The 20,327-nt window shown below is 41.2% G+C and overlaps 1 protein-coding gene across 1 annotated transcript in view; it reads right to left on the minus strand.

Moving 5' to 3' along the window:
* Positions 1-12,544, minus strand: part of AGXT (alanine--glyoxylate aminotransferase) — a 60,617-nt gene extending 48,073 nt beyond the window's left edge. Inside the window, exon 1 of the mRNA XM_069727732.1 lies at positions 12,071-12,544. Within this exon, the coding sequence (XP_069583833.1) occupies positions 12,071-12,301 (231 nt within the window). The 5' untranslated portion in view covers positions 12,302-12,544. The remainder of the gene's footprint in view (positions 1-12,070) is intronic.
* Between the last annotated feature and the right edge of the window lie 7,783 nt (positions 12,545-20,327).

The raw sequence follows: 20,327 nt of genomic DNA on the forward strand, positions 1-20,327 counted from the left end.
GGAAGGATATAATGGAACTAGAGAGAGTACAAAGGAGGGCAACAAAATTAATAAAGGGGATGGGAGAACTACAATACCCAGATAGATTAGCGAAATTAGGATTATTTAGTCTAGAAAAAAGACGACTGAGGGGCGATCTAATAACCATGTATAAGTATATAAGGGGACAATACAAATATCTCGCTGAGGATCTGTTTATACCAAGGAAGGTGACGGGCACAAGGGGGCATTCTTTGCGTCTGGAGGAGAGAAGGTTTTTCCACCAACATAGAAGAGGATTCTTTACTGTTAGGGCAGTGAGAATCTGGAATTGCTTGCCTGAGGAGGTGGTGATGGCAAACTCAGTCGAGGGGTTCAAGAGAGGCCTGGATGTCTTCCTGGAGCAGAACAATATTGTATCATACAATTATTAGGTTCTGTAGAAGGACGTAGATCTGGGGATTTATTATGATGGATATAGGCTGAACTGGATGGACAAATGTCTTTTTTCGGCCTTACTAACTATGTTACTATGTTACTATGTAAAAGGTTGTCCTAAACCAATAATATGGGGTGACAGTAGGGAAAGCGCTGGTGAGAGCAGAAGCAAAATGGCTGAACTCGTGACTTGCTCCAAGGCAGAATAAAGCATACCGTAAGTAACGAGGATGAACATGAAGCTCGGATTCAGATGGCCATATTGGAAATCGTGCCAGATTGCACATGGGTATAGGTGTAAGTGTAGCAGCCACCTTTACAATTTATCCAGTATTCTGGTACATAAAATGGACTAAAGTATTGCATGCTGTGTTTCTTTTCTACGGAGACCATCCTATCAGTCCACGTGCAATATCGGCTATGTGCACTGGCATGCGAGTTATAGTAGGGCCTTGTGCTCTCCGTGCGCGGTCCGTAGTGTACATGTCCCGATTATATGTTTGCCTGAACAAGCCATTACAGTCGCACAGCAAATAATCTGCATTAGTGACTAAATCACATTTCATCCTCCCTTCACACAGTACAATGTTAGATGTTTCATCATAAAGAGACAGGCAAAAGGTGGCCCCACAAGTAATTAAATGAATTGTCCAGGATAAGAATATAGGGTTAACTTTTGTTTAAGAAACAGCACCCTTCTTATCTATGGGCTATGTCTGGTATTCCAGCTTATTTTCATACTATCAGACAATGTGGCAAGGTTTCTGTAAAAATGTGAACCTTTTTTAATTTATCCTAATGCCATTTTATTAAAAAAAAGTGCTCAGAATAAAATGACCAAATAGAATCCTATATGTAGCTGATGATTGGGAGCACACCACGTGGTTGTACTGACACCTATTATTGCCGGCTGGGTTACAACTTGAGCCAAATGCCGTGCCTTGATAATAGCTGGGGTAGTGTGTTAGCAGTAAATTTTGGATTGTGCTAATTAGACATCACCTTTATATATGACCCCTGGCCCGTAGATAAAGGATGTACAAAAAATTATTAATCGCAGTGATGATATAGAGAAGCCACGTGAACTTATTTCCCCATCTGATGAAGAGGTGGGGTGTACGGTTAGGAATCATCTGGAAAAAGCCTGCTTTTTATAAATATACAGGGGGATTGTGAAATGTTTGGACGTGGCTCCATTCCCCATAGCAAATATTTACATTAGCTATTTGTTCTAATTGTTAACTAACGGTTGCAAGACAATATAATAACAGCTTCTCCGAAATTCTCGCTTCTCTTTTTCCAGAAAGCCTTCTTCTGCAATTATTATAAGGTCCACTGAATACATTTCTCTTCCAGTGGTTTTCCTAGTGATACTCTGATTAGGGATAGATGTTTGTGACCCAGAGAATCCATGAATTATGAACTGCAATATTGTGCTGTAAATTATTTCTAAAAGTCATGAATAGACCTGACACTATCTCATCCACCTTGTACAGAAGACCCAGATCATTCAAAAAGACAACTGTGCTTATATTTTGGTCCAATTTGTTCTGTAAGGTGCAGTATATTATGGCGATAATGATCTTTTTTTGGCCTTACCTTGTACATCTCAGAATGTAATGGACTGATTGTTGTTTGCCCTCCTGCCGCCAGAATTCGAGGTGGCACGTTTGCGGGACCTGGTCCCAGAAGGAGTTTTTGAGGGACATGTAAAGGCAGCTGTAGGGATTCTGGACTGCTCACAGATAGCAAGGAAGTCATGTTTCTTTTCAAGTTTCAGAATCTAAAACAAGCTCAAGTGACTGACTGTCTCTTATACCTTGTGTTAATTATCCTGTGTTAACTAATGAACCATATCTTGGCCCACCAAGCCTTAAGCGCCTTCCAATCAAGACTATCCTGCCTTGACACCTACTTCTTAGAAACATATTCTACGAATGTTTAATTATTTATTCACAGTGAGCCGAGGGATCTGATGAGTCAGGTATGTTTCATAAGTGGTCAAACTGTTCATGTCCGAGCGATTATGAGCAGATGAATCACATAACAGGCCAATTATGTCGTTTCTAAAAAAAAAAGTCAAAGATCTACCATGACAACCAATCTGTTCGACTATTATAAATAATTGGTTATTAATAAAACGGTGTACTATTTTGCAGCATTCTAGAACATTAAATCTATTCTATAAGTAGCTTTCATTCAAGAAAATGAGGTGTTGTCTGCTTTAGAAACATGATTTTGAGTAAAAAAAGGAGGCTAAAGGACCCTCATCTATCAACCATTGGAAGTTCTGCAACTGTCCTATTCATCTGTTACAAAAATATTCAGATAAGTAGAACTAGTCACAGTCAGGCCGTGTTCACACAAACATAGTTTTGGTCAGGGCACTGTGCGTGTGGAAAATGGACCACGCACAGACAAAATACCGCCCAATGTTAAGAAATGTGTTAGTTAGGGCTGACTTGAATTTGTAAACCGTTTGCTTGAATGTGATAATGTCTTTCTGTTTGAGTTCTGTTTTCTCCCTGCGCCGATCTTCGTCAATTCCTGCAGATTTTTAGTAAGGCTGTTATGCCAGGGTATGTTTATTCAGCACATTGTGCCATGCACATGGTGGGCCATAGAGTCAAGGAACAAGGAGATTGTGGTGTGGGAGAAAATGTTGGCTGTGTCTTGGAGTGAGGCTGTGGTTGAGTTTTGAGGTAAAACATTTCCCTGCTGGGTTTTAAACAAAGTTTTACCTTACAGAAAGAATCAGCTGTGATTCCGTGCTGTCCTATCTGTATACTCTTGTTCCCCCCCCCCCCCCCCCCCCCGCCCAGGAGCTGTGGTATGATCAGACCACTTCCTTGTATGGTGAGACACAGCCATTACACAGTACACAGCAGGGGCACATTTATAAGATTATCTCAGCTCATGGGCATTTTATGTAAACACATCCAATTGTAGAAATTATTATTATTCCAAGATCTATTCATTAAAATTAACTTTTCTTAATTGGAAAACCCCTTTAACCCCTTAGTGACAGAGCCAATTTGGTACTTAATGACCAGGCCAATTTTTGCAATTCTGACCACTGTCACTTTATGAGGTTATAACTCTGGAACGCTTCAACGGATCCCGCTGATTCTGAGATTGTTTTTTCGTGACATATTGTACTTCATGTTAGTGGTAACATTTCTTCGATATTACTTGCGATTATTTATGAAAAAAACGGAAATATGGCGAAAATTTTTAAAATTTTGCAATTTTCAAACTTTGTATTTTCATGCCCTTAAATCAGAGAGATATGTCATGAAAAATAGTTAATAAATAACATTTCCCACATGTCTACTTTACATCAGCACAATTTTGGAAACAAAATTTTTTTTTGTTAGGGAGTTATAAGGGTTAAAAGTTGACCAGCAATTTCTCATTTTTACAACACCATTTTTTTTAGGGACCACATCACATTTGAAGTCATTTTGAGGGGTCTATATGAAAGAAAATAACGAAGTGTGACACCATTCTAAAAACTACACCCCTCAAGGTTCTCAAAACCACATTCAAGAAGTTTATTAACCCTTTACGTGCTTCACAGGAACTGAAACAATGTGGAAGGAAAAAATGAACATTTAACTTTTTTTTGCAAACATCTTAATTCAGAACCATTTTTTTTATTTTCACAAGTGTAAAAAAAGAAATGTAACCATAAATTTTGTTATGCAATTTCTCCTGAATACGCCAATACCCCATATGTGGGGGTAAACCACTGTTTGGGCGCACCGCAAAGCTTGGAAGTGAAGGAGCGCCGTTTGACTTTTTCAATGCAGAATTGGCTGGAATTGAGATCGGACGCCATGTCACATTTAGAGAGCCCCTGATGTACCTAAACAGTGGAAACTCCCCACAAGTGACACCATTTTGGAAACTAGACCCCTTAAGGAACTTATCTAGATGTGTGGTGAGCACTTTGAACCCCCAAGTGCTTCACAGAAGTTTATAACGTAGAGCCGTGAAAATAAAAAATCGCTTTTGTTTACACAAAAATGATCTTTTCGCCCACAAATTCTTATTTTCACAAGGGTAACAGGAGAAATTAGACCACAGAGGTTGTTGAGCAATTTCTCCTGAGTATGCTGATACCCAATATGTGGGGGTAAACAACTGTTAGGGCGCACCGCAGAGCTTGGAAGAGAAGGAGTGCCGTTTTACTTTTTCAATGTAGAATTGGCTGGAATTGAGATTGGACGCCATGTCGCGTTTGGAGAGCCCCTGATGTGCCTAAACAGTGGAAACCCCCCACAAGTGACACCATTTTGGAAACTAGACCCCTTAAGGAACTTATCTAGATGTGTGGCGAGCACTTTGAACCCCCATGTGCTTCACAGAAGTTTATAACGTAGAGCCGTGAAAAAAAAAATTGCATTTTTTCTACAAAAATGATCTTTTTGCCCACAAATTTTTATTTTCACAAGGGTAACAGGAGAAATTAGACCACAAAAGTTGTTGTGCAATTTCTCCTGAGTACGTCGATACCCAATATGTGGGGGTAAACCACTGTTTGGGCGCACCGCAGAGCTTGGAAGAGAAAGAGTTCCGTTTTACTTTTTCAATGTAGAATTGGCTGGAATTGAGATCGGACGCCATGTCGCGTTTGGAGAGCCCCTGATGTGCCTAAACAGTAGAAATCCCCCACAAGTGACCCCATTTTGGAAACTAGACCCCCCATGGAACTTATCTAGATGTGTGGTGAGAACCTTGAATGCCCAAGTGCTTCACAGAAGTTTATAATGCAGAGCCGTGAAAATAAAAAATATTTTTTTTTCCACAAAAAAGATTTTTTAGCCACCAAATTTTTATTTTCACAAGGGTAACAAGAGAAATTGGACCCCAAAAGTTGTTGTCCAATTTGTCCTGAGTATGCTGGTACCCCATATGTGGGGGTAAACCACTGTTTGGGCGCACGGCAGAGCTCGGAAGGAAGGAGCGCCGTTTTGGAATGCAGACTTTGATAGAATGGTCTGCGGGTATTATGTTGCGTTTGCAGAGCCCCTGATGTACCTAACCAGTAGAAACCCTCCACAAGTGACCCCATTTTGGAAACTAGACCCCCCAAGGAACTTATCTAGATGTGTGGTGAGAACTTTGAATGCCCAAGTGCTTCACAGAAGTTTAGAATGCAGAGTCGTGAAAATAAAAAATATTATTTTTTTCACAAAAAAGATTTTGTAGCCCCCAAGTTTTTATTTTCACAAGGGTAACAAGAGAAATTGGACCCCAGAAGTTGTTGTCCAATTTATCCCGAGTACGCTGATGCCCCATATGTGGGGGTAACCCACTGTTTGGGCGCACGGCAGAGCTCAGAAGGGAGGGAGCACCATTTGACTTTTTGAGCGCAAAATTGGCTGTCGTATTTGGAGACCCCCTTATGTACCTAAACAGTGGAAACCCCCCAATTCTAGCTCCAACCCTAACCCCAACACACCCCTAACCCTAATCCCAACCTCATCCATAATCCTAATCACTAACCCTAACCATAATCACAACCCTTACCCCAAAACAACCCTAATGTCAACCCTAACCATAACCCTAATCAAAACCCTAAATCCAACACACCCCTAATCCTAATCTCAACCCTAACCTCAAACCTAACCCTAATCCCAATACACCCCTAATCACAACCCTAACCTTAACCCTAATCCCAAACCTAACCCTAATCCCAAGCGTAACCCTAATGCCAACCCTAACGCTAATACGAACCCTAATCCAAACCCTAACCCTAATCCCAGCTCTAACCCTAACTTTAGCCCCAACCCTAGCCCTAACTTTAGCCCCAACCCTAACCCTAGGGCTACTTTCACACTTGCGTCGTTTGGCATTCCGTCGCAATCCGTCGTTTTGGACAAGAAACGGATCCTGCAAATGTGCCCGCAGGATGCGTTTTTTGCCCATAGACTTGTATTGCCGACGGATCGTGACGGATGGCCACACGTCGCGTCCGTCGTGCACTGGATCAGTTGTGTTTTGGCGGAGCGTCGGCACAAAAAAAGTTCAATGAAACGTTTTTTTGTACGTCGCATCCGCCATTTCTGACCGCGCTTGCGTGGCCGTAACTCCGCCCCCTCCTCCCCAGGACATAGATTGGGCAGCGGATGTGTTGAAAAACTACAGCTGCTGCCCACGTTGTGCACAATTTTCACAACGTGCGTCGGTATGTCGGGCCGACGCATTGCGACGGCCCCGTACCGACGTAAGTGTGAAAGAAGCCTAACCCTAAGTTTAGCCCCAACCCTAACCCTAAATTTAGCCCCAACCCTAACCCTAAATTTAGCCCCAACCCTAACCCTAAATTTAGCCCCAACCCTAGCCCTAACCCTAGCCCTACCCCTAACCTAACCCTACCCCTAACCCTACCCCAACCCTAACCTAACCCTACCCCTAACCCTACCCCTAACCTAACCCTAACCTAACCCTAACCCTAACCTAACCCTACCCCTAACCCTACCCCTAACCTAACCCTACCCCTAACCCTAACCCTACCCCTAACCCTACCCCTACCCCTAACCCTACCCCTAACCCTAACCCTACCCCTAACCCTAACCCTACCCCTAACCCTAACCTAACCCTAACCCTACCCCTAACCTAACCCTACCCCTAACCCTACCCCTAACCTAACCCTAACCCTAACCCTACCCCTAACCCTACCCCTAACCCTAACCCTAATTTTAGCCCCAACTGCTGTTCTCCTGCCGGCCGGCAGATGGAGACAGATGGCGGGCGCACTGGGCATGCGTCCGCCATGTTCTGCTGCCGGCGGCCAGGAGGAGCAGCAAGAGGATCCAGGGACCTAGGTGAGTATGCTAGGGTCCCCGAATCCCCCTATTTCTCTGTCCTCTGATGTGCGATCACATCAGAGGACAGAGAATTACACTTTACTTTTTTTTTTTTTGCGGTCGCCGGTAAACAGTTAATTAATAACCGATAATAATACCGACCCCGATCGTGCTCTTTGGGGTCTCGGCTACCCCCGGCAGCCGAGACCCCAAAGATTCTCCCGGTGCCGGCCGGCGGGCGCACTGCGCATGCGCCCGCCATTTTGAAGATGGCGGCGCCCACCGGGAGACACGAGGAGCATCGGGGGAGCTAGGTGAGTATTGGGGGGCCACCTGGGACCCCTTTTCTCTGTCCTCCGATGTGCGATCACATCGGAGGACAGAGAAATTAAAAAGAGATCGCTTTTTTTTTTTTTTTTTTTTTGCGATCGCCGGTAAACGGTTAATTACCGGCGATCGCAAATGCGGGGTGGGTTAAAAACCCCCCGAATCATGTTCTCTGGGGTCTCCGCTACCCTCGGCAGCCGAGACCCCGGAGAAAATCGGCCTCTGGGGGGCGCTATGGACTTTTTCCACAGCGCCGTTAATTAACGGCGCTGTGGTTTAAGTACCCTTAGCGGCCGCCGTTAAAAGGCGTATCGGCGGTCGCTAAGGGGTTAAGGACTAAGGGAGCAATAACTGTGAGGGCATATATTAACATTTTAAAGGGAATCTGTCAACAAGTTTTTGCTACCTAATCTGGAAGAAGCATAATGTAGGGACAAAGATATTTACTAGGCTGCTTAGTGTAGTTTTTATAAAATCAGTGTTTTATCAGCAGGAGATTATTACTAGGAGACTAGTATGACAGGGAGTCTAACCACACTCCCATCACCGATTGGCAGCTTTCTGCCTATGCACATTGGAGAGGGTGGCGCTATACAAAGCTCAGCATTGAATCTTCAATCAAAACTGCAGCAAGCAGCTCAGTAAGTGATACATCACTGTAATCAGTTTATCTGCCCATACATTATACTTTCCTCAGAAGGGGTAGCAAGAATGGGTGACAGAGTTTCTTTAAGGAAGTATTACTGTGGAATTTTTATAAAAATAGGAGGTCCTGTTATTTTAGTTAATTGCTCTTACCCTCTGTTCATATCTGGTATATTTCTGGTATATTTATGACGTGTACAAAGAGACCAAGGTCAGAATAGACCTATGGCTGCAAAGCTGCAAATTTATACTACTTCAGATGCTCTTGAAAGTTGCCAGGTGTGAACCAGAGCATAGGAGAAATATGTGAGATAGGGCAGAGAATCAATGAGAAAAGGATGTATAAAGGCAGTCAATATAAACAATATGCTAATTTACAGATTGAAGAAAGAAATGGAAAGTGACGTATCAGGAAGCTTGTGAGAAATGTTTGAATCTGTGGTGCTGTGATGAAATGTGTGTGTGTGTGTATGTATATATAGTATGTATATACACACTTAACAATAGAAACTTTATATATATATATATACATATATATATATATATATATATATATATATATATATACACATATATATATATATCCATAAAAAATTTTTTTGCTCCATGTAAAGTTTTTAAATTTTTATGTTAAAAAAGAAACACATTGGTATTGTATTGTTCGTAACAATCCAGACTATTAATTTATCAGTTTACATAACCCACCATGAGCATAATTAAGAAAAAAATCCTGTTTTTAGTTGTACTGCAGTACATAAAAATTGCATAAAAAGTGATAAAAATGTCTTATGTACCCTTAAGATATACAAGAAAAACGATAGCTTCTCTTACACAACATGCCATTTATATTACATAGTAAATGACATAAAAAAACACATTAAACAACGTCAGTATTGCTGTTTTTTATTCTGCTAAAAAAAAAAGAATAAAGAAGCAATCAAAAGTCACAGGCATATCAAAATTGTACCAATTAACATATCAATTAATTCTTCAAAAAAAACAAGCCTTCTCTCAACATGACTGAAAAGCAAATACGAATTTTTTCATGACAAAGTGTTTTTATTCTTCAAAAGTGGTAAAACATATATTAAACTATAATCACTGCCTTAGTTGAAATTAAGCTAGTGATTTTTTTACTGTATGGTAAGGTGCAGAAAAACAAATGATGCAAAAAAACAATGTCAGAATTGTGGAGTTTTATCCATTCACCCCTAGAAAGCATAAAAAATTAGTTCACAATCAGTTATATGCATCCAAAAAAGGTGCCATCAAAATTACATCTTATTATGTCAAAAGAAAAACCTAACTGCTACAGTGAAAGGGGAGCGACCCTTACTGATATACAGTTATATGAAAAAGTTTGGGCACCCCTATTAATCTTAAGCTTAATGTTTTATAAAAATGTTTTTTTTTTGCAACAGCTGTTTCAGTTTCATATATCTAATAACTGTTGGACACAGTAATGTTTCTGCCTTGAAATGAGGTTTATTGTACTAACAGAAAATGTGCAATCTGCATTCAAAACAAATTTTGTTGTTTTGGATCATTGACTTGCTGAAAGATCCATCCCCTGCGTAACTTCAACTTTGTCACTGATTCATGAACATTATTGTCAAGAATCTCCTGAGACTGAGAGGAATCCATGCGTCCCTCAACTTTAACAGGATTCCCGGTGCCGGCATTAGCCACTCAGCCCCAAAGCATGATGGAACCTCCACAAAATTTTACTGTGGGTAGCAAGTGTTTTTCTTGGAATGCTGTGTTTTTTGGCCGCCATGCATAACGCCTTTTTGTAAGACCAAACAACTCAATCTTGGTTTCATCAGTCCACAGGATTTTCTTCCAAAAAGAAATTGGCTTCTCTAAATGTGCTTTTGCATACCTCAGCCGACTCTGTTTGTGGCGTGCTTGCAGAAACGGCTTATTTCGCATCACCTTCCCATACCGCTTCTCCTTCTGCAAAGTGCGTTGTATAGTTGACCGATGCACAGTGACACCATCTGCAGCAAGTTGATGCTGCAGCTCTCTGGAGGTGGTCTGAGGATAGTCCTTGACTGATCTCACCATTCTTCTTCTCTGCCTTTCTGATGTTTTTCTTGGCCTGCCACTTCTGGCCTTAACAAGAACTGTACCTGTGTTCTTCCATTTCCTTACTATGTTCCTCACGGTGGAAATTGACAGGTTAAATCTCTGAGACAGCTTTTTGTATCCTTCCACTGAACAACTATGTTGAATAATGTTTGTTTTCAGATCATTAGACAGTTGTTTTGAGGAGCCCATGATGCCACTCTTCAGAGGAGATTCAAACAGGAGAACAACTTGCAAGTGGCCACTTTAAGTAGCTTTTCTCATGATTGCATACACCTGGCTATGAAGTTCAAAGCTCAATGAGGTTAGAAAACCAAAAAAAAAGTGCTTTAGTAAGTCAGTAAAAAGTAGGTCGGAGTATTTAAAACAAGAAAATGATAAGGGTGCCCATACTTATGCACCTGTCAAATTTTGTTTGAATGCAGATTGCACATTTTCTGTTAGTACAATAAACCTCATTTCAAGGCAGAAACATTACTGTGTCCAACAGTTATTAGATATATGAAACTGAAATAGCTGTTGCAAAAAAAACAATTTTTTATAAAACATTAAGCTTAAGATTAATAGGGGTGCCCAAACTTTTTCATATAACTGTATGTGGTACTGGTACATCACATTCCAGCTGCCTGACTTTGATGCTGGCAGATGATGGTTGCCCCTAAGAGCTGCAGGTGAAAGTGGCATTTACAGCACGTTGGAAGGGAGACTCATCATTCTATCTGCCCATCGGTGCCTTCATGATGCACTCATGGGGCACCAATGGGTTGCCATGATGGCTAGGGTTCTGCTGAAGACCCTTGTGCCTGTCATGATGGTTCTTCTCTGAATGCCAGGTTCTGGCTGGTGTTTATAGGAGACCGTGATTTTTGCTATATACAGCAATACCATGGCATTGCTGTTTATAGCACAAGCGATTGGATTATTGCCGGTTTAAGTCCTCTAAAGGGACTAGCAATTACAGTGAAAAATGAAAAAAGGTATTTAAAAATATGAAAAAAATGCAAGATCAAATCTCTTCCTTTTCTCCCCAAATTTTTTTTTTTAAAATGTGGTATCGCTACATTTGTAAAAAGCTGATCTAGCAAAATATAACATTAATTAACATGATCCGTAAATGGCGTAATGAGAAAAAATCTAAACTCCAGAAGTATGTTTTTTGTCCACTCCCACACTGGAAAAAAATGCAATAAGAGGTGATCAAAACATCAAATCTACCTCAAGATGGTATGAATAAAAACATCGGCTCAGGGTGCAAAAAACAAGACCTCACACAACCCCATTGACCAAAAACTGATATCCCTTACGGATCTCAGAAAATGTCACCGCAACTGGAATTTTTACCACTGTCCAGGACATCACAAGATAAAATGAATGGTGTCATTCAAAAGTACAACTCGCCCTGTAAGAAGTAAGCCTTTATATGGCTACGTGGGCAGGAAAATAAAAAGCTATCTTGGCTCTCGGAAAAAGGAGAGGGAAAAATGAAAAATAGCCATATCGGAAAGGGATTAAAGTCCATAGAATTTATTATAGTTCAGCATGTCCTGATGGGATAAACTCAGTTGAGAAAAATTTGGATACGGGAAGAATCAGACGGCCGTATGGATGGGAATGAAATACAAGCTGTCACACTCGGGTTTGGAGAGCTGCTGGTATGTCCGGATTCTGTCTGATTTGTATGGCCATCTGACACTTCCCTAAGGAGCACTGATTACAGGATGAATTGCAAGTTGCGCCCCCATATGCCATTGATTACTAGTCTTAACTAAGTGACTTACCTGAAACATTTCGGGGTGCATGTGACCAATGACCTGTTGAGCCCCCGCAGCTTGTACCCGTGGAGGAACATTTGAAGGGCCAGGACCCAGCATTAGGCGTTGGGGGACATGTAGCGGCTGCTGTAGGGCTGGAGACGGAGGTACGATTGTATGAGTAGACATCCTGACAGATCCTGACAGCCGGGCAGCATGAAGAAGAGAATAGGATATTCTTCTAACTGTCCCTTGCATCTTTATTAACCATTGACTGGATGGAGGACGATGACGCACAGTGAACCTTCACCCAGTCTCTGTGTCTCTGCAGCTCAGCCATCATATGAATGCTACCTTTCCTCCTCCCACCCTCTCGCTGGATTTGTCACACAGTGTCACTCCCACACTAACCCCGGGGTCACAGGCGTCTGACCTGTACACGGTAACACTAGGGACATTACACCTGACCACATCTAACAAAACATCTTCTACATTAAAACTGTTGAAACTGTGAAATGTGCAGTCACAGTGAATATTATGCCAAGGGCTCGTGAGCCAATATGCTTGATAAGTGACTGAGAAAATCAGTCTTATCTCCAAACTGCTGATAAAATATCTGCATTCATGGATAATAGACATATTAGTTTTAGCTAGAAGCAGAGGTGACATGGACAACCATGATGTCCCCAAATGTGTTATTTGAAAGGACAGGGTGTGAGGTTTGGTAATAGATAAAAACACACAAATAAGAAGTTACTTATTATACAGTAGTGCGTTCTAGGTGAAGAATCACTGACTGCTGACGAGGCAAATGGCTAGATTGATAACCAATGTCCCTAGTCCTGAGCCAAAACCAATGAGAAATCATATTTTCTTGCTTTGGATCCAGCTATGAAATATTTATCCTCAGGAGCAAGTGTGCTTGACAATGTTTGGAAGTGTCATAAAAATGAACCGATAAACCTGCTCATATGCACCCACCTGTCCATTGCTGGTGGTGCGTCACTTAGCTGTGTTCTCGAGAAAGATGTGGGCCCTAGTAGTACCACACAAATCTAACAGACATTTATGGAATAACCGGTGGCTATACAATAATTGTCCTGAGAAGTAATAAGCCTTTTGATTACACGATCCATATACGGTATGAACAAATGCTTTATGTAAAACAATTTAATCAAAAATCTGTCTTTCCCTATTAAAGTCAATAATAACTAGAAACATAGCACAAATAACTTGAGAGTATTCAATTTGGACAACCAAAGGACTGGAAACAGTGGAATCCTGCACCACAAAGCGGCCCACAGTCTCAATTTCACCAGTATCTGCACCCTCGGAGGGTAAATGCAATGATGGAAGAGGGAGTTGTCAGATTACCCTTCTACCATTGAGCCTGTGCATCTGAGAGCCCAGCAAGTACCATGACGGCACTACATCTTGCCAGTTGTGCATAGCCTCAGTATACGACGCAGACCAGATCAGTAGGGGAACAAGGTTAGGTGAGTAGTTTTATTTTCTAAAATTGTCTGTATTTGTGGGAATGTTTTGGGACATCATACTGCATGGAGGGTTGTGGGAGGACATCGTACTGCATGCGTTTCTTTGTGGGGACATCATATTGCATGCAAGGCTGTGTAGGGACATCATACAGTGTGGGTGGATTGTGAAGGCATCATACACAAATGTCTTTTTTTGGCCTTACTAACTAAGTTACTATTATTGTATCATACAATTATTAGGTTCTGTAGAAGGACGTAGATCTGGGGATTTATTATGATGGAATATAGGCTGAACTGGATGGACAAATGTCTTTTTTCGGCCTTACTTATGTTACTATGATACTGCATGTGGGGGCTTTGTGGGGACATCCTACTGTGTGTTGGGTTATATAGGGTCATCAATCTGCATGTGGAGTTGTATGGAGATATCATACTTAATTTGGGTGCTGTGTGGGGACATCATGCTGCATGAGGTGGCTTTTTAGGGACATCATACAGTGTGTGAGGAAACGTTGTGAAAACATCATACTGTGTGTTGGGCCATGATACTTTGTGGTGATATTATGCTCTGTGGGTAGCTGTGTGTGGACATCATACTTTGCGGTGGGGGGGCCGCGCGGGTATATCATACTCTGTGGGGAGACATACTTTGTGGGGACACTATACTGTGTGAGGTGCTTTGTAGGGACTGTGAGGCAATGATACTATGTTTGGAGTTGTATATTAAGGTACAAGCGCTGAAGATCCAGAGCAGTATGATTTACTGTTTTTGATAACTTTATAAGAAGGAGTAAATTACATGGTTTTGATTTGCTGCCACAGGTAAGAATACATATTGCAATAAGCCCTTTCATAACATGTATTAGCAGTAGCAGCGATATGCAAATTGCCTCTTGAGAGAAAAAGAGGACTTGAACTCTATAGCGCCACCTGTTGGAAGTAGCGATCCTACAAGTTACAATCAACCCTTTAACCCCTTCCCGACTTCTGACGCAGCGTATGTGTCATGAAAACCTGTGCCATTCCGACCTGTGACGCAGCATATGCGTCATGGCCGGATTGGGCTCCTGCAGGCCGGGTGAAAGGGTTAACTGTAATTTCACCCGGCCTGCAGGGACAGGAGGAGTTGTACTTTAGCCCAGGGGGGTGGCTTCAACACCCCCCCCCCCCCTCCGTGGCTACGATCGCTCTGATTGGCTGTTGAAAGTGACGTTTCACTTTCACTTTCAATCAGAGCGATAGTAATATTTCACCAATGAAAATTGGTGAAATATTACAATCCAGCGATGGCCGATGCTGCAATACCATCAGCCATGGCTGGAGATCGCGATGTGCCCCCCCCCCCCACCGCCACCGATCACCTCCCCTCCGGTCCTCCGTCCGGTCAAGTAGTGTCCCCCACTCCCCTCCGTCCTCCTGTCCGCTCCCCCCGCTGTCCTGTCCCCCCCGCTGTCCGATCCCCCCATCATACTTACCTACCTCCCGTGTGCCTCCCAGTGTCCATCCGGCTGCTGCATGGGCGCCGCCATCTTGGAAAATGGCGGGCGCATGCGCAGTGCGCCCGAGGAATCTGCCAGCCGGCAGATTCGTTACAAGTACATTTTGATCGCTGTAATAGGTGTTGGCATATGCAACAGATTGGGACTTATTATAAGTGAAAGGAGGACTTTATACTAACCAGACAGCAGATGGCGATAGTGTGTAAAGTCATATACTTGCTGTAATGTGGGGAGGGAAGCTCTCAGTGGTTGGTTGTTTTTTCTTACTTTCGGTTTTGCTTTTCTTCATGAATGTGTTGTCTTCAGTGCACGGACTGTGTGACACTGAATTGTATCTCATGTTTATCCAGTATGAAGTAAATACTGTTTACTCAAGATATCTTGCTGATTGAAGCTCTCCTAAGTACAGCGGTGACTGCAAGAAGACGCACTCTGCAACAGGTTATGGGCCCAGGCACCCCAGGCATCCCAGATAAGCCCAGGCACCCCAGATAACCCCAGATCACTCCAGGCACCCCAGACACTACAGGTTTGCACTACAAGCTCAGGCAGAAGGATCCTGGTTTATAGCCCAGATAACGGAGCACACAGATAAGCTCTGTAAACAGAAGGAACTAAATCCAGATACAGAGTGACAGAGGAATTCAGCATCCCAGGAGCTGGATATAATTGCAGAGAATTCACAGGACATACAGGAGAATATCTTCAGTACAACTCTCTAAACAAGTAAGACTATATAAAGATGATGAGTAACACAGAACTGAAATTTACAGTAGCTAAACTGAATAGTGAAAATTATCAGTTATGGAAATTCAAAGTAGAGATGTTGTTATCTAAGGATGATCTATGGGAAGTAATTGTTACAGCAAGACCAGATCAAGATAATCAGACATGGGATAAGAAGGATATGCAAGCGAGAGCCACCATTAGCTTATTAGTGGATGATGCTCAATTAATACATATAAGAAATGAAGAAACAGCTAAGAGAATGTGGGAAGCATTAAGAAAACTGTATGAAAGACCTAGCTTGAATCACAAGTTGTTTTTATTAAGAAAGCTGTACAGTATGAGATTGAGTGCAAATGACGATATGCAGAAGCACATATTCTCAATGATGGAAGTGATATCACAGCTAAGATCTATTGGTGAAGATGTTAAAGAAAGTCATGTAGCAGCTATATTATTGTGCAGTTTACCAGATTCGTATACAGCCTTGATAAATGCCCTTGAGACGAGACCAGAAACTGACATTACATTAGATTTTGTGAAAACAAGACTAATAGATGAATATCAGAGAAGAAAAGAACAAAGAAATGATTCTTCTACTGAAAAGGACAGTGAAAACGCTCTTAAAGCTACAGAATTAAAAAAAAACTATAATAAAGAGACAAGAGAATGCTTCAGATGTAAGAAAAAAGGTCATTTAAAGAAAGACTGTACCATATGGAAAGCAGAACAACAAAAATTACAACATAAAAAGCATACAGAGAAAGTAAAAAACACAATTTCCGATTCATCTGAGAATAATTGGAATGGCACATTTAAAGTAACAGACAAGAAATCATCACTTGGTTGGTTTATTGATTCAGGAGCAATGAGTCATATGACAAGTGACAAGAATTTCTTTACTGATCTTGATTTAGATAAGAAAGAAGCCATTTATCTCGCAGATGGAAGCAAAATAACCGCAGAAGGTATCGGACAAGGTATGCTAAATTGTTCAAACAAGTTCGGACAAGATTCAAAGATACTTGTACAAGATGTGTTGTATGTTCCAAAATTGGAAGGCGGATTATTATCTGTGAAACGTTTAACAGCAAAAGGACTTACAGTGAAATTCAAAGACAATGAGTGTGCAATTATTGCAGGAAACAAGGTGATAACCAAAGTCAAGGCAGATGAACAATTATATCATTTTGACACACCAAAGGAACAGATGAAGGTATGTACACATGATCACAAAAACTGTATTCACATGTGGCATAGACGTCTAGGACATAGACACCCTGACAGTATAAGGGAACTACAGAGAAAAGAATTGACAAAAGATTTAAAGATATCAGATTGCTCAATTACCATAAGATGTGATTGTTGTATAAAATCCAAAGCCACAAGGATATCTATTCCAAAAGAAAGTGAGATGAAAAGCGAAAGACCACTTGATTTGGTGCGTACTGACGTATGTGGACCCATGAAAGTGACTACATCAGGAGGCAATAGATACATGTTGACTTTTATAGACGATTACTCAAGATACACAGTCACATACTTAATTAAGAACAAAAGTGAAGTTTTTGATAAACTTGTAGACTATGTAACAAGATCAAGTAACAAATTTCAAAGAAAGCCAATTGTCATCAGAAGTGATAATGGAGGTGAATTTACAGGTCACAGAATAGAAGACTACTTAAGACAAAATGGGATAGAACACCAGAAAACGGTTCCATACACACCTGAACAAAATGGAGTAGCAGAAAGGAAAAACAGAACTCTAACAGAGATGATAAGATGTATGCTGACAGATTCCAAACTACCAGAGAAATATTGGGGTGAGGCAGCAATGACAGCTACTTATCTACAGAACAGACTTTTTTCCAGAAAACTGACGAAAACTCCATATGAACTGTGGCAAGGTATGAAACCAAGTGTCAATCATTTAAAAGTTTTTGGATGTAAAGTTTTCATATTCATTCCAACAGAAAAACGTTCCAAACTTCAAAACAGATCCATGGAAGGAATATTTGTTGGATATAGTGAAAATTGCAAAGGATACAGAATCCTAGATCCCAAAACAGACAGCGTTACAGTGAGTAACAGTGTGACATTCATTGAAGATTTAAATGAAGATATTATGATTTCAGTTGAAACAAAAAAATGAGAAAACCAATAATGACACAACTGAAGAAATATCTGATGAGAAAGAAGCAGAAGTTAATGAAGAACAAAATACTGAAAGTGAAGAATCACAACTACAAACAGACACAGAACCAAGACGTTCAATGAGAGAGAACAAAGGAAAACCACCAAAACGTCTCTCATACAAGACAAGCACAAGAAAAATCTATGAGCCTACTTCTTGGGAAGAAATATCTAAACTGCCTGTAGGAGAAGACTATGATGAGACATTTGCTCCAGTTGTCAAACACACTACAATAAGAACTTTACTTACAGTTGCAGCAATGAAACAGATGCAACTGAGACATCTGGATGTAAAGACAGCTTTTCTGAATGGAGATTTAACAGAAGACATTTATATGGAACAACCTCCAGGATTCAAAGATGAAAGAAATCCAAACAAAGTTTGTAAACTACAGAAAAGCATATATGGTTTAAAGCAAGCAGCTAAAGCGTGGAATGACAAAATCACGGAAGTACTTACAAATGAAAAATTTCAAAGAAGCAAAGCTGATCCATGCTTATACACAAAAAGGCTGATTAATAGATGGATTTACATACTCATATATGTAGACGTTATTTTGATTTGTTTTGAACAAGAAAGGGATAACGAAAACATTCTAAAAATCCTGAAGCAACATTTCGAAATCAAAGACTTGGGAAATGTAAAACAATATCTAGGAATACAAGTAGAAAGAGAAGAAGATGGAAGTTTCCTACTGAATCAAAATCACATGATTCAAGACATAACAGAAAAATTTGGATTAAAAGATGCAAAAACAGTAAAGTCTCCAATGGAAACTAATTATCTCAAAGAGATGAACAGTGAACAAAATATGCTACCAAATAATGAAGAATACAGAACAGCAATAGGAAAACTACTGTATCTAGCAACCGTTCCAAGACCAGACATCGCAGCAGCAGTAGGAATCCTGAGTAGAAAGGTATCAAAACCAAATAAAGCTGATTGGAATGCCGTGAAGAGAGTAATACGTTATTTGAAAGGAACTAGCAATGTTAAGCTGAAATTACCCACAAGCGATGATTGCATTTTAACAGGATATGTTGATGCAGATTGGGCTGGAGATCCAACTGACAGAAGATCTACCAGTGGACATATTTTTTTCCTCTCAGGTGGACCAATAAGTTGGACAAGTAAGAAACAGTCAATTGTGACACTATCTTCAACAGAAGCAGAATATGTTGCTGCAGCACATGCGAGTCAAGAAGTACTGTGGTTAAGACAATTGTTGACAGAATTAGGACAACCACAGTTGGCACCAACAAAACTAAAAGAGGACAATCAAGGATGTCTTGTTCTTGCTCAGATGGAAAGAGTCAATCCAAGAACCAAGCATATTGATGTGAAATATCATTTCTTGAGAGATCATCAGGAACAAGGAGTCTTGAAGTTAGAGTACTGTCCTACTGAAGAAATGACAGCAGACATTTTCACGAAGGCGTTGAATGCTGATAAACATCAGAGACTAATAAAAAAGTTGGGTTTGATTGAATAAGTCCTTACTGTTGAGAAAGGGTGTTGGCATATGCAACAGATTGGGACTTATTATAAGTGAAAGGAAGACTTTATACTAACCAGACAGCAGATGGCGATAGTGTGTAAAGTCATATACTTGCTGTAATGTGGGGAGGGAAGCTCTCAGTGGTTGGTTGTTTTTTCTTACTTTCGGTTTTGCTTTTCTTCATGTGCACGGACTGTGTGACACTGAATTGTATCTCATGTTTATCCAGTATGAAGTAAATACTGTTTACTCAAGATATCTTGCTGATTGAAGCTTTCCTAAGTACAGCGGTGAATGCAAGAAGACGCACTCTGCAACAATAGGTTCTATCACAGCGATCAAAATACAAAAATAATAAATAAACCCCCCCTTTATCACCCCCATAGGTAGGGACAAAAATAAAATAAAGAATTTTTTTTTCTTTGCCCCACTAGGGTTAGGGTTAGTTCACACTGCGTCTAAGCAGTCCGTTAGACGGACTACGTTACACCACGGCATAAACACGGTGTAACGTAGTCCGTTATGGCCGCCATTGACAACAATGTCGGACACATCACTAGCGCACGCCCACAATGGGCGTACGCTAGGGATGTGCCGTCATTGAGTGGAGACGCGGGCTGCAGTGTTTCCGGGTCCGTCACTGCTAGCGCAGATAGAGCTAGCAGATGCTCTATCTGCACTTGCGCGATGCAAACGTCGGCACTTGCGCTAGCAGCAGCCCATTAGTGTATGTGCTGAACGGGCTGCTGCTAGCGCAATGTGAACCTGGCCTTAGGGTTAGGGTTTGGGTTACAGCTAGAATTAGGGTTAGAACTAGGCTTTGTGCACACGGTGCGGATTTGGCTGCGGATCTGCAGCAGATTTGGCTGCG

The sequence above is a fragment of the Ranitomeya imitator genome, chromosome 5 (assembly GCF_032444005.1).
Source record: "Ranitomeya imitator isolate aRanImi1 chromosome 5, aRanImi1.pri, whole genome shotgun sequence".
Taxonomy (NCBI): Eukaryota; Metazoa; Chordata; class Amphibia; order Anura; family Dendrobatidae; genus Ranitomeya; species Ranitomeya imitator.